Here is a 12794-nt window from a genome sequence, read left to right as displayed (position 1 = left end):
TTGTTTAAAAAGTTGCGTCTGTCCGCAGCGTTGATTGGTCGTGCCATTGGCGGTGGACGCCGAAATTTTTCTTTATTACGATGCGATTGGTCGGCGAATAAAGATGGCGGTAGTATTTAGATCGTAGTTCAAAAAAATAATTCATCGAAGCCGGTATCACCACACATCGCGTTGGAGGAAGAAAAATTCGAAAGATTTTCGGTTAGTTTCAGCGCGATTCTATTTTTTCGGTTGAGGTCTTTGGCTGGTCTGAAATAATTTGTCTGTGTTTTATTAAGTTACTATCGGTTTAGGTATAACAAAGAAGTTCCCATCTGGCGTGCACGCCGCGCCGGTATCCACGAGACTTCGAACGGGTTCTGTTCTGCTGTTGTGTCGTTGTCATCGTCATTATCGTTGCCGTCATCATCGTTGCTTCGAACTAAGAGAACAGAAAATAAATATAGAGGGGAGCGTGAGCGAATAAAAAAGCTAAGAACAATAATGCTGTCACACTGTGGTGTTCTCTAACGGGCTAGGAGAAATTTTTGGCGGTAGGAAAGGAAAGGAAAGCACTACACGCGCATCCGCGAATCGCGAGAAATTGATGTCGTGCTTTCGCGAGAGAAGGGAGACCTCCAGCGTGTTAGACGACGACGACGACGACGAGGAGGAGGAAGAGGAGGACGAGGAGGGGGAGGAGGAGAAACAAGAAGAAGAAAAAGGTGAAAGTGAATGGACGACGGCGGTAGAAATAACCTAAAAATAATAATCGTTCTCGCGTAGGAATTAGTTACGTGGTGCAACACAACGATAAGAGAATCATTTTCTCGATAAAGAAAATTCTCTAGAAAAAGAAAGAAGAAAAGTTTAAGATAGATAGAAATAGATAAATCTTAGGGTGACGTCGCGAATCGTTACAGGTGATCGTCGTCATGATCGTTGTCGTCGTCTCACATTGTCTACGATGTCTCGTACCGTCGTACGCGTGACTTAGGTGATATTCAAAGAAACATTCAATTGCCGATAAATATGGATACTTGTAACGAAAACGTAGACCAAACAGGATCCTCCGATGTAACCGTCACGAAAAAAACCTGGCAGGAAATTCGTGGATCGGTTAGCGATTTGAGAAGAAGAATGTCAAGTGTATCAGCAGGATCAGTGCCTGGTTCTATAACGTTTCGTTCTTTACCCGATGGACGGTAAATCATTATATTTGTTTTGTATCATTATATTGTAAACCTTTAACAAGTGTATCTATAAATTTGTGCTCTACTTTTTAGCACCAGAATATATTTTCTCAGTACACCATATAATGGTTGGGAAACCACACTTTTATATGTTGACATTGCGCACTCTGATCATGCCAATGGGTATCGGCTTCATTGGCAACCAGTTATAGAAGCAAATTTTCAGAGGTAAGAGACCGCATTATAAAATATTAGTGGCCCTTTATTGTACCATATTGTTTCTTATTTCTTCCCTCCCATGTGCTCTCAGCGTATCCAGTACAAATAGATTGTCCAAGGAAGAGCAGTTATTATGGGAAAGAAAAAGGCTAGCTACTTGGGGTATAACTAGTTATGAAATTCATGCAGAAAGTGGCAAGTTAGTTTTCCCAGCTGCGAGTAGTTTATATCAATGCATAGACACCGGCTTTATGGTAATTGATCAAAGACATATTGTAATGCGTGCTTCATTTATTCATCTTGAAAAAGACAAATCTTTCATTGTTTTTTTTTCAATTTTCAGCCAGGACCCTTGTTCCCATCTGAGATTAGAATATCAACTTCTGGTGCTAAACTATGTCCACAAATTTGCCCATGGAACAATGCATTAGTTTCCTACACTTGTTCCGGTGACTTATACTTGTCGCATAGCGTTACAGGATCATCGGTGAGATTAACTCATGCTAGGAAAGGAGGCAGAAATATGGCAGATGATCCTCTTACAGCTGGAACTCCTTCTTATGTCATGCAAGAAGAATTCACTAGGTTTGTAATTTATATCGTATGTCCTACTTTGAATTTCCTATTTAACAATAATGCATTTTTAGGTATATAGGCTTTTGGTGGCAGCCAAAATCTAATGATGGTATTTATAGAATAGTATATGAAGAGGTCGACGAAAGTGAAGTGAAAATATTTTGTTTCCCCTCGACCTCGAATTCCGAGGATGTAGATGAATTTAGATTTCCTAGAGCTGGTATGCCAAACGCTAGGAGTAATTTAAAAATGGTGCAATTCCGATTAACGGAAACTCTACAGATCGTTGACGACGAAATATTAGAGCTTCAATATCCTCTACAGATTATGTTTCCATGGATGGAATATATGGTTAGAGTTGGTTGGACCCCGGACGCCCAATAGTAAGCACAAATAATCAGTGCACGCGCGTATCATATATTATGCATCAAATGTTTAATAATCTCCTAATGTTTTTTTCTTCCTAAATGAACAGCGTTTGGGTACAATTGTTAGACAGAAAACAACAAAAGCTTGAACTGGTTCTGTTATCTGTCGACAATTTTTGCGAGCCTCCTACGAGCGTATACAATACTAAATCCTCGTCAGGAAGTGTTCAGGTTTTATATTCCGAACAGAGTGCCGTTTGGGTCAATGTCAACGATTTGCTTTACTTTCTGCCTTCGGATGACCCAACCGAAGTTAAATTTCTTTGGGGTAGCGAAGAATCGGATTTTAGACATCTGTATCTTATAACATCCAGTATTACTGGTACATAAAAAGAGACCATATCTATCTTAAAAAATAATTCATTCGAATGTTTCAATGTGATTCTTATTTTTCTTATAGGATTAAGTAACGGAGTAGAAGAATCTTTGGATCGAATGGATAGTATCTTTCTACAGCCGCGCGTTACTTCCAAAATTGCATTGACCCAAGGTGATTGGGAAGTATTGGGCAAAAAATTGTGGGTGGACGAGACCAATTCTATAGTTTACTTTTGCGGACTGAGAGAGGGCCCATTGGAACAGCACGTTTACGCAGTTTCTCTTCGTCGTCCGCTAGAAATAAGACTTTTAACAAGACCCGGTTATAGTTATAATAATGTATATTTTAATAAGGAGTGCAGTATGCTCGTCACCGTCTACAGCTCCATCAAAATATTTCCCATATGTCAAGTACGAGGGCGACGATTATATGTTCAAAATCAAATAATTAATGATACGAAGATTCTTCTCTTTAACTATATCGATTATGCATACCTGTTTTAGGTATTTAGGGTATCCCAAACCGATTGGACAGTAGAAAGTATAACGTTAACTCCGGTTGGTTACTTGTTGGAACCATCTTCTTCCGAGTCGGATTTATTCGCACCAGAGATTTATACGCATAAAATAATGTCAGGAGACACGATATATTCGATGATTTTTAAACCGCATAATTTCCAAACAGGAGTTAAGTATCCTACGATATTAAATGTCTACGGTGGTCCAGAAGTACAACTTGTATCAAACACGTTTAAAGTGAGTAGGAAATATGTCTCATACGTAACTAAGTTTTACAATTATATAAAAGACGAAACATTTCAACAGGGTATGAGACACTTAAGAATGCATATGCTGGCTGCACAAGGCTATTGTGTTGTTCTAATTGATTCTCGTGGCTCGCAGCATAGAGGATTGGTATTTGAAAGCTATTTGCGACGTCGTATGGGAACTGTCGAATTAAAAGATCAAGTAGAAGTTTTAAGGTGGCTCGCGGAAACGACAGGATACATCGATTTGAATCGCGTAGCTCTTCACGGTTGGTCTTACGGTGGATATCTTAGCCTGATGGGTTTGATACAATATCCCGATGTATTTAAGGTACGTCTCAGTTGTTAACTTAATCTATTTAACGGGGGGTCAGTGACAATAGAATCATTTGATATTTGACATTTTTTTTTCTAGTTGGCGATAGCCGGGGCACCTGTAACATCCTGGAATTTTTACGACACCGGCTATACCGAACGTTACATGGACCTTCCTCAAAATAATCCTCACGGTTACATGAGCGGTTCGGTTCTAACTTACGTTAGCAAGTTTCCCGACGAAGAAAATAGACTTCTTATTATTCACGGACTGATAGACGAAAACGTACACTTTTTCCACACCAGTCAGTTGATCAACGCTCTTGTAAAAACTGGCAAACCATATCAATTGCAAATTTATCCTAATGAAAGGCACAGTCTCCGAAATCTAGATGCTAGTAAACATTACGAAACCACCTTGCTATCGTTTCTGCAAAATTATTTATGAACCCACTCTTTCATTATGCTCACTTAGACAAATTGATTGACACATCAACGGCTAGATAAAAAGAAGAAGAACAAAAAAAAAAATGACTTTTTACAAAATTTGAGTAACTGCCATTGTTTTATGTGTATATAGAACTCAAACCGAATTAACGCGACCTATCCGCCGTTTCTCTGTATTTTCGCGATGGTATAAGCAGGCTGGACAGCCAGGTTTTATTCATTTTCAAGTTATATATTTGGGATGGTTTGAAAAACAGTATTAACATTTTAATCACGAAACTTGCAATAATGTATACACGAATATGTATTTTTACGTACTGTTATTAATATTATTAACAAGATCCCCTCGTATGTGAAATGAAAGAAAAAAAATGAAACTATGGAGGAACACCATCGCGGAACACGTTAAACATACAACGTTCTCGAGTTTTGATAAGAACGGATTGTAGGTATTTTTTAAGAAAATCGACAATACTCGTAATTATTTTGTACATACATAGGATATGCATATATATATACATACACACAAATTCATACATACATACATACATTCGTGCGTATAATCAAACGTAGATCTGCAAAAGATTTGTTTAGGGCTTTTACCCTAATTGTACTTAGAAGATATTTGTGCTATATATATATAAATATATATATATATATAAATATATATATATATATATAAATATATATATATATCTCTCTATCTTCTTCTGATTATTAAGAATTTTCTGCTTGACAATGTATATACGTGTGAAACTATCAAATCTCTTTTTACAGTAAACAATTATGAAAAAGTATTTTAGCATAACAACACCATTTGCGATCTTGATCATTGTGAAAATAATCGTATATCCGATGGATAATTATTTGTCAATAAATAAATTCGCTATTTTATACCTTTGTAAGATGTTCAACAATAACACGTGCGAAGGAAAATGCATTTTATCTTCGATGAAATAAGTAACTTTTTAAATTTACATTTATTAATCTTGAAGTATAACAGACAGACAGTGTGTTGTTGTCATATGATTTCTTACGATCTTCTAGAAAAACCTGTCTTAGTTTTTCTATTCAACTTCCTATATAAAAATCTTATTCTCTTTTCCATATCTTTCCATTTGGTTGGCCTTGCAATAGGGAAGATACCTGGTCCCCACATTTTTCTTTTTCTCAACAAAACTTGATACTCGTTTCCTTTGACTCCTCTTAACCAAGATGCGACATTGTACATTATTCTTGTCGGATGGAGATCATCAGATCCTAAAATATCGATATAATCATTTTGTCCAAACAATGCGCGTTTTTCTGACCAATAATTTTTCGGACGATAGATTGGCATTGGGAGTCTATTCATTCCATCAGTATGGGGCATTAATCCTTTCATATCTATTGGATCACAATAACCACGTCTTCGTACTAAAGGACCTTTTGCAATTTTATCTGCATGATAACGATACCGTACAGTATTCACTTGTGGAGTCCAAGCACGTATAGCAGTGCGTATGGTGTTAACGATGAAGGACATTCTGAAAAAATAATTCTACAACATTTGTCTAATCGTAACGATCAGAACATTTCATTTTATTCCTATAACCTAATTCACTGTTCTCTCAAATAACTCATTTACGTTTGTTCAACACTTTCGATCCATTCTTGACTTAACTTCATATTAGTTATTACTGTAGTATACGTAAATGACAATTAATCGTAAGATTATTACATACCTTTTTATTTTTAATGCGTCAATTTTTGTTTATACTGCAATTCAACGCATTATAGCTGTCTCATAGATTAAATTGCAATGTCCATCACAAAGTTTCACGATATTATTACGATTAGAATACAGAGTGCGCGTTCGTTTACAACAGTATGACCAACTTTGTAAACGAAATTACGAATAGGAAATGTTAAATCCGCGTTTTATTTGAAGTTGGTAAACGTTTCGTTATAGAATAGGATAAAAGAATGAACGAAAAAAATTGGAATGTGTAAAATTGTTCTGTTTTTTGCTGTTAACAATAATACTATACAATGCATTGTTATAGGAATTAAGCTGTCCGTGCTAAGATTAGAGTCGATACGATTAATCCTATCGTTGCTGCAACGAACGTACCTAAAAGAACAAAAAATAAATAATAGAAATAGTATATGAAAAAATGCAAACGAGTAGAAAAAAAAGCAATCCACATTAACAACCTGTGTTGCACCGCAAATCGTTGTCCCTGCAAACGCATTCGTTATTTTTGCATTGTAAAACATTAGGTTTACCATCGAGGATACACTCATAATCTTTGTTACACGAATTATATAAATCTTGAAAATAAAATCAATGAATTATTATATCACCATCGTTTTATTTGATGGTAAAACATTAACCCTTTGCACTGGATAAACAAATGCACTCTCGGTAACAACCGTTCTTTCATTCGCCCGAATTCAATTAAAAAAGTCTCCAGTGCGAAGGGTTCATTCGAAATGCAAAAATTATATGCAATTATTACTGCGAGCTTGAATGCATTTGCCGGTTTCGTTGACGAAATGTAGACCAGTGAAGCAACGACATTTATTATCGATGCATATTGCACGTTCCATGGCTTCTTCGCATTCGTCCCTTCTCTGGCAAGCGTCGCCTTCCCTCGATGGCCCTAAAAAATATATGATAAGTCAGTAAAAAGAAAAAATTATCATTTGATGATGATGATAATGATGACGACAAGAGACGATATAACTCGAGTCACGTTTAACTGCACCGATTAACTTTCTTATCTTCCGTCAATTTGTTTTATTTTTCCGATAGGGGCTGATCGATGATTATGATAGGAACGCTGATGATATTGAAGGAAAAACAAATGAGATACGCTTACTTTTGATACAATTAGACGAATTATTTATATCCAATGTGAACTCATCTTTGCAAGAACACACGTTTTGACGGCAAATTGCATTGGACATGGTTGCACAAATAGAATCATCCTCGCAACTCAATCCGGCTGCTGCAAAGGGTGGGCAAATAAAATAATTGTCTATGTATCGTTTTTTCTTCGTAATCGATCGGTAATCTAATTAACCCTAATCGTTAAATAATATTATACTTGCGAGACAAGCCGTCTTTTCAGGATTCGGTGAATAATGTTGTTCGCATTGACAAATTCTTTGACCACGACAAAATGCATTCTCGATGCAATGGTAATCCCTTTCGCATGGCTCACCGAATATTGTTGTTCCATGTGGTTTTTCTATGATCCACAAATAATTCATTATTAATTAACACTTCCTCCTAATGCAAGTTACGTTTGTATGCATGTGACACACTTACTTATAATTTCTGCCGAACAAATGAAAAATTCAATTCCAACAAAACAGAATACGAGTCTTCTTGTAATCGTTATCATCGTAAATAGGATAGAAAAATTTGTATCTATAATAATTAAATGTATCAATGAATCGCGCGAAACAATGAGTGCATCGGGCACAATTTTGTCAACTGAATATCTACGAGTACATACACGTAAATTGACTCACTTTTCTCCAACGTACACACCTTATTGCGATAATGCTTATCTCTTTATCTATCTCTTTTGATATACACTATATTCATTTCTAACGAGAACCTTTCGAAGAATTCTAAATAATGAAATACAATTCCGATTAAACAATGTCCGAATAAACATTTCTAACGGATGTTGTTGTTAATGTATCGGATGACAGTATGTTCATCGAAAATGAATATATTTCGTATTGTTATAGTTCTCTCTTATGCAACGAGATGCAACAGATTTATCATTAATTTTAATATCTATTAATTTGATTGAAACTATGACGTATATTTGAATAGTAAAGGACACGCGATATATCTATTTCATTCGGGTGCATAAACTCGTGCATAACAAAGTTTCCTTTTACGCGTATAGAAAGAGAAACTTTGAATTTATTTGAAATCAGTTGGTGGTGTGTCGAAAATACCAGCTCTTTTCTCTTATCTATCGAGTGTTCAGTGTCATCGTCGAGAAATATCTTTTGAATAAAACGGAAATAGAGAAACTGAATGTGTGTAGAATCAACACAAAGTTAAAGATCTTTCGATAATAAACCGATGATGATGATGATGATGATGTGTTATTTAGTTCTTTGACATATCGTGGGATCGATTCTAAAAAGAATTGACGATTCGATCGTGGATAAAATAAACGTGGGATGACAGTCTCATGGTTCATAGATTTACGTGAATTGTGATAGACGTTTAGAAGGTCTTTACCTTGAGAGAGAGAGAATTTATTTATAAGAACTTATAGAAAATTTATAACAACATTTATATATTTCATCTCGTTCATCATTATTAATTTCACTCGAAACACGTTGTAAACCAATTTAAAAAGGCCAGTTGTTTAAATAAAAAAGAAATAATCAGATTGATTTCATTTGTTATGAAAAATTATGCTTAAGGATTAACGTGATATGTATCTTTAGAGAAATCGTTGAAGAATACAAAAGTATCACACACACACGTTTATCAAATATTTCTCTACTTGTTACTTTGTTAGAACTTGGTTTTGGGTGGTTGCTGGTAGAAACGAGACACCTTGTATAAAAGACAGAGAAATGCTGATACGGTATAAATAGAGTAAGAGGTAACGACGAAATATAGGAAGAAAGACAGAGAAGGAAAATTCGAAGGCAAAACCAGAATTAGAGAGAGAGAGAGAGAGAGAGAGAGAGAGTGGGAAAAGACCTTCGCTAACAGCTAGAGAGAACAGAGGATTCGTATTCGCCAGTCGCACGTTGCCATTTACGTTGGAAGGCACCGTTCACATTTCTAACAAACTTTCAACAATATCATTGTTTACCCCAGTGATAGAAAATAAATTAATCGTGATCTATAGTATCGAATTCATCATGAGAAATTATCTCCTTATTTTTGGTATTTTCATTCTAATCGATCGTCCGATCGATGCACACAATTTCGGTAATTATTTGATCCTCTGATGCATATGCATTAAATGCACGTGTCGCATGAATCATACCATTGGAATTTCAATTAAAGCACTTATATTGTTAGATTTTTAATCGTGAAATTGTGTACGTGTTCGCGATCAAATTCAGACGATTAATACAACAATTTCGAATCAAACAAATACGGGGGGGGGGGGGGGGGGCCAGTGTTGTGAACAAGAAAACAAATTGATCAAATGTTTCATAAAATTACACTAATAAACTTATAATATTCCGCGTTGATTTTAAATTATGATAAAAGTTTTCTCTTATATCGAGTATTAACGCATATGTGCGTGTGTGTGTGTGTGTTGAGAGTACGTATGGTTAAGGATTTCTTTTTTTTTTTCATTTCTCATGCAAGAACACTGTTTATCGTAACGCGACATTGAAGCTTAGTCACACACCACGGGAGTTTGTTTTCGATTCAGAGAAATCTTTCGAAGAATTACATATATTATATATATATATATGGTGTCCATTTATACTTGTATACGTGTATATCGATATTATGAGTATCGAGGTTAGGACGAGTCGATGATTTAAAGAAAGAAAAACAAAAAAAAGAATAGAAAAAAATTGCTATTAGTAGAGTATAATATTATTGTCTTTAGCCAACAAGAGGAAACGCGTTAATTGTTATGTACGCTTAAATATCCTTGAAGAAATTAAAACAATGATCTTATGAATAGACGCTAAAAATTTGCTCTCCTATCATTATACTTGTTCTCGAGGATTAAATCAATTCTGATTCTAATCGAAAAGATATAAAAACTTCCCCCTCCTCCCCCCCTCCCCAGTTCCCCATCGAGAATTATTGCATGAGTATTACTCTGCAATTGTTTAGTTTCTAAATATCTGACGAAATTTAATTACAGAATTAACATTCCCATGTAAAAATGATCTCGATTGTTCGTCTTTATCGAAAGATCAGAAAAATTCTACGTGCCAGAAAGGATTTTGCGTTTGCGAAAACGAGCATGGAAAAATGTTGAATTGTTCCGGTTTGCAGATAGCTTCTCAGCAAGAAAAAACAGTCGGTAAAGTGTGAAAAATAACATAATTAATTAATGAAGAACAAGAACGAAGTAAAAACAATAATAAGTGTAGTTAAAGAATATTTGACGTTTAATCGTGTTTCAGTACCTGCGCTTTATCACCCGTGCAAACACGACGTTGATTGTCAATTAAATAATAGTTATTGTAATACTAGTAGAAGTCAGTGCGAATGTGTGAAAGGTTTTGTTTCATCGATGGACAAGCAACAATGCCTTCAAGGTAAGGGAAAAAATTAATTTGTTGCGAGAAGAATTATGAAAACTAGCGTAATATTTTTTTCTAACCACCCCTCCCACACCCCTGCAGCTGCCAAATCATTGAATTTCCCTTGCACCGAGGATAAACAATGTTTAGTTTTTCAATCTAATACAAGCTGCCAAGGACAGGAATGCGTTTGCATCGATGGTTATCACGCGGTTAACAATGTTTGTTGGAAAATATCTGGTAAAAAATTGGCGCTGGTAATAAAGAAAAATCATTAATCATTTATTTGTATTTCATTGAGATCTTGTGTCCTTTAGTTTTCGGCGGATCATGTTCGACAACGGAGGAATGTAATCATATAAAGGGAGCCATTTGTACGGACAAAAAAACATGTGGTTGCAATGAGAATAATGCAATAGATAAAACGGGACAAAATTGCGTACCTTTCGTGAATAATATCAACGAATATTGTATAGAAAATATCACGTGTTCTACGATACCCGATTCGGTTTGCATAGAAAATAAATGTCAATGTCCGAATGATAAACATTTCGTTGGTGAAATTGGACAATGTATTCGCAACAGGGGTAAGCTATTATTATAATAATAATAATAATTATTGCAATAACACAGAGACAGACATGTGTTGTACTTTTTGAATAATTATGAAATATTTCATTGGTATAGCAATCGACGAGCCTTGCATGAAAGATTACGATTGTTATCAGCAGGAATATGATACCAAATTGCAAAATAAAGGGTTGGTATGCATTGGAACCATTTGCGATTGTGCAATAGATTATATTAGAACTGGAGACAAGTGCGTTAATGCAGGTAAGAATCCACGTAGATTAGATTTGTCAATGAGAAAAATATATCATAAGTTTTCGAATATTTGTTTTTTAGGTTTTCTAATGAACATCGATTGTTCTTTGATCATGATCACGGTTGCCTTATCTTCGTACATTTATGGTTTCTATTTTTAATAGAAATTTATTCTCAACGAACATTATAATTGTTTAAGTCGGAAGATGTTGAATAGATCTGTTAAGTCGACCCTGTATTTCGATTATTTAAATTAATTTCATTTTCGTTACTCACACGACTTACAGTGGCCGCCGAGTACGAGAAATTGTGTTAAAGAAATAATTATGTGTTATGTTATAAAAAAAATAGTAGAGAGTTACCTGTACACGAAATAAGATTATCGAGAGATCTGAACGAATCTATGGTGAAATTAGCAAAATTATTTTGGCGACGACTTAATCTCATCTTAATGTTAATTATCGATCGGTATTAAAATTATGCGATACCAAAGAACAAGACAATTTTTTCAATGGGGATAGGATATAATATTTTTGGTTTTTTTATTATTATTATTATTATTTTTTACCCCTTTTTTTTCTTGGATTTTTTTTCTTGCCTAGTTTAATCATTCATTTCTTTCTCTTGCAAGATTAAATGAATAGAGAAAGAGATTTTCTAATATTTTATTTAAAAAGTATTGTGCATATATTTTATGCGAGTATTGCACATGTATAAATACATAATATATACGTTTATATGTAGAATGAGAGAGAGAGAGAGAGAGAGAGAGAGTCAAATTGTTTAAAGAATACTTTTATATGAAACTTTATCAGAGTTTGATTTTTCTACAAAAAAAAAAAGAAAAAGAAAGAAAAAAAAAAAAAGNAAAAAAAAAGCAACGCAGCATGAAGAGTTAATTTCTAATTCTAAATTCTTCAAATGAAATATATACATATATATATATATATATATATATATATATACCAGGAAAGTTTTCGTTGATAAAGGGCGAGTTAATAAAAAAAATGTTTAATTGTTTAATGTTTAATTCGCGATGAATATAAATGATTGTAAGAAAAATGTAAAAAAGTAAAATGGCCAGAACCATTTTACTCGCTACGTTGAGAAATATAATACGATCTCCTATGAAAATTCTAAACGTTCTATTATTTTATTTATTTTTTTTTTCTCTTCTTCAATTATGGATTAAACTTTCTAATTAAAAGAATAAGAAGAAAAAGAAAAAGCATAATAGTATCGCGAGAAAATCCCACTACTTTCCACAACTTCAACTCCTCCTACCACAAAAGTATTACCGATGACACATTGTTAGCTACCTAGCTGGAATCCTATCGACAGGTGTGTAATTTTCACCTGGCATAAAAGACACACGTCGCTAACGTGTAAAGATATTGTAAAGATATTACTCGTACGATGAACGAACAGATTCGTTCGTTCGTTCGTTCGTTCGTTATCTTTAGGTCTTGTTAACG

General features: G+C 34.5%; 4 protein-coding genes across 6 annotated transcripts; 2 read left to right on the top strand and 2 right to left on the bottom strand.

The window, feature by feature from the left end:
- The first annotated feature begins 234 nt into the window (after positions 1 to 234).
- On the top strand, positions 235 to 4314 carry LOC106786645 (dipeptidyl peptidase 9). The gene is made up of 10 exons (XM_014748255.1): positions 235 to 1184; positions 1266 to 1400; positions 1483 to 1645; positions 1735 to 1976; positions 2039 to 2350; positions 2443 to 2717; positions 2796 to 3124; positions 3218 to 3469; positions 3539 to 3811; positions 3896 to 4314. The coding sequence occupies exons 1-10, from the start codon at positions 1012 to 1014 to the stop codon at positions 4241 to 4243; spliced, it is 2502 nt and encodes an 833-aa protein (XP_014603741.1). The 5' UTR covers positions 235 to 1011; the 3' UTR covers positions 4244 to 4314.
- An 889-nt stretch (positions 4315 to 5203) lies between these two features.
- On the bottom strand, positions 5204 to 6100 carry LOC106786648 (39S ribosomal protein L51, mitochondrial). Its single transcript, XM_014748273.1, has 2 exons — positions 5967 to 6100; positions 5204 to 5768 (listed from the first exon to the last, which is right to left on the bottom strand). The coding sequence occupies exon 2, from the start codon at positions 5765 to 5767 to the stop codon at positions 5276 to 5278; it is 492 nt and encodes a 163-aa protein (XP_014603759.1). The 5' UTR covers position 5768; positions 5967 to 6100; the 3' UTR covers positions 5204 to 5275.
- A 125-nt stretch (positions 6101 to 6225) lies between these two features.
- On the bottom strand, positions 6226 to 7789 carry LOC106786649. The gene is made up of 6 exons (XM_014748274.1): positions 7559 to 7789; positions 7335 to 7478; positions 7107 to 7235; positions 6744 to 6887; positions 6439 to 6555; positions 6226 to 6355 (listed from the first exon to the last, which is right to left on the bottom strand). Exons 1-6 carry the CDS (start codon positions 7632 to 7634, stop codon positions 6291 to 6293), a joined length of 675 nt encoding a protein of 224 aa, XP_014603760.1. The 5' UTR covers positions 7635 to 7789; the 3' UTR covers positions 6226 to 6290.
- Positions 7790 to 8950: 1161 nt separating this feature from the next.
- LOC106786644 (fibrillin-2-like) lies at positions 8951 to 12102 on the top strand. Of its 3 annotated transcripts, none has more exons than XM_014748253.1 (7): positions 8951 to 9205; positions 10110 to 10271; positions 10342 to 10509; positions 10597 to 10734; positions 10812 to 11081; positions 11182 to 11328; positions 11401 to 12102. In XM_014748253.1, the coding sequence occupies exons 1-7, from the start codon at positions 9136 to 9138 to the stop codon at positions 11478 to 11480; spliced, it is 1035 nt and encodes a 344-aa protein (XP_014603739.1). In that variant the 5' UTR covers positions 8951 to 9135; the 3' UTR covers positions 11481 to 12102. The 3 variants fall into 3 exon arrangements, with proteins under 3 accessions (XP_014603739.1, XP_014603738.1, XP_014603737.1); XM_014748252.1 differs by having other exon boundaries at positions 9024 to 9205; positions 10375 to 10509; XM_014748251.1 differs by having other exon boundaries at positions 9024 to 9205; positions 10348 to 10509.
- Positions 12103 to 12794: the final 692 nt, after the last annotated feature.

This window comes from Polistes canadensis, unplaced genomic scaffold (assembly GCF_001313835.1).
Source record: "Polistes canadensis isolate GaletaPanama2010 unplaced genomic scaffold, ASM131383v1 scaffold_79, whole genome shotgun sequence".
NCBI lineage: Eukaryota > Metazoa > Arthropoda > Insecta > Hymenoptera > Vespidae > Polistes > Polistes canadensis.
Note: the sequence above shows the minus strand (reverse complement) of the source record. Positions and strands in the feature narration are given on the sequence as shown.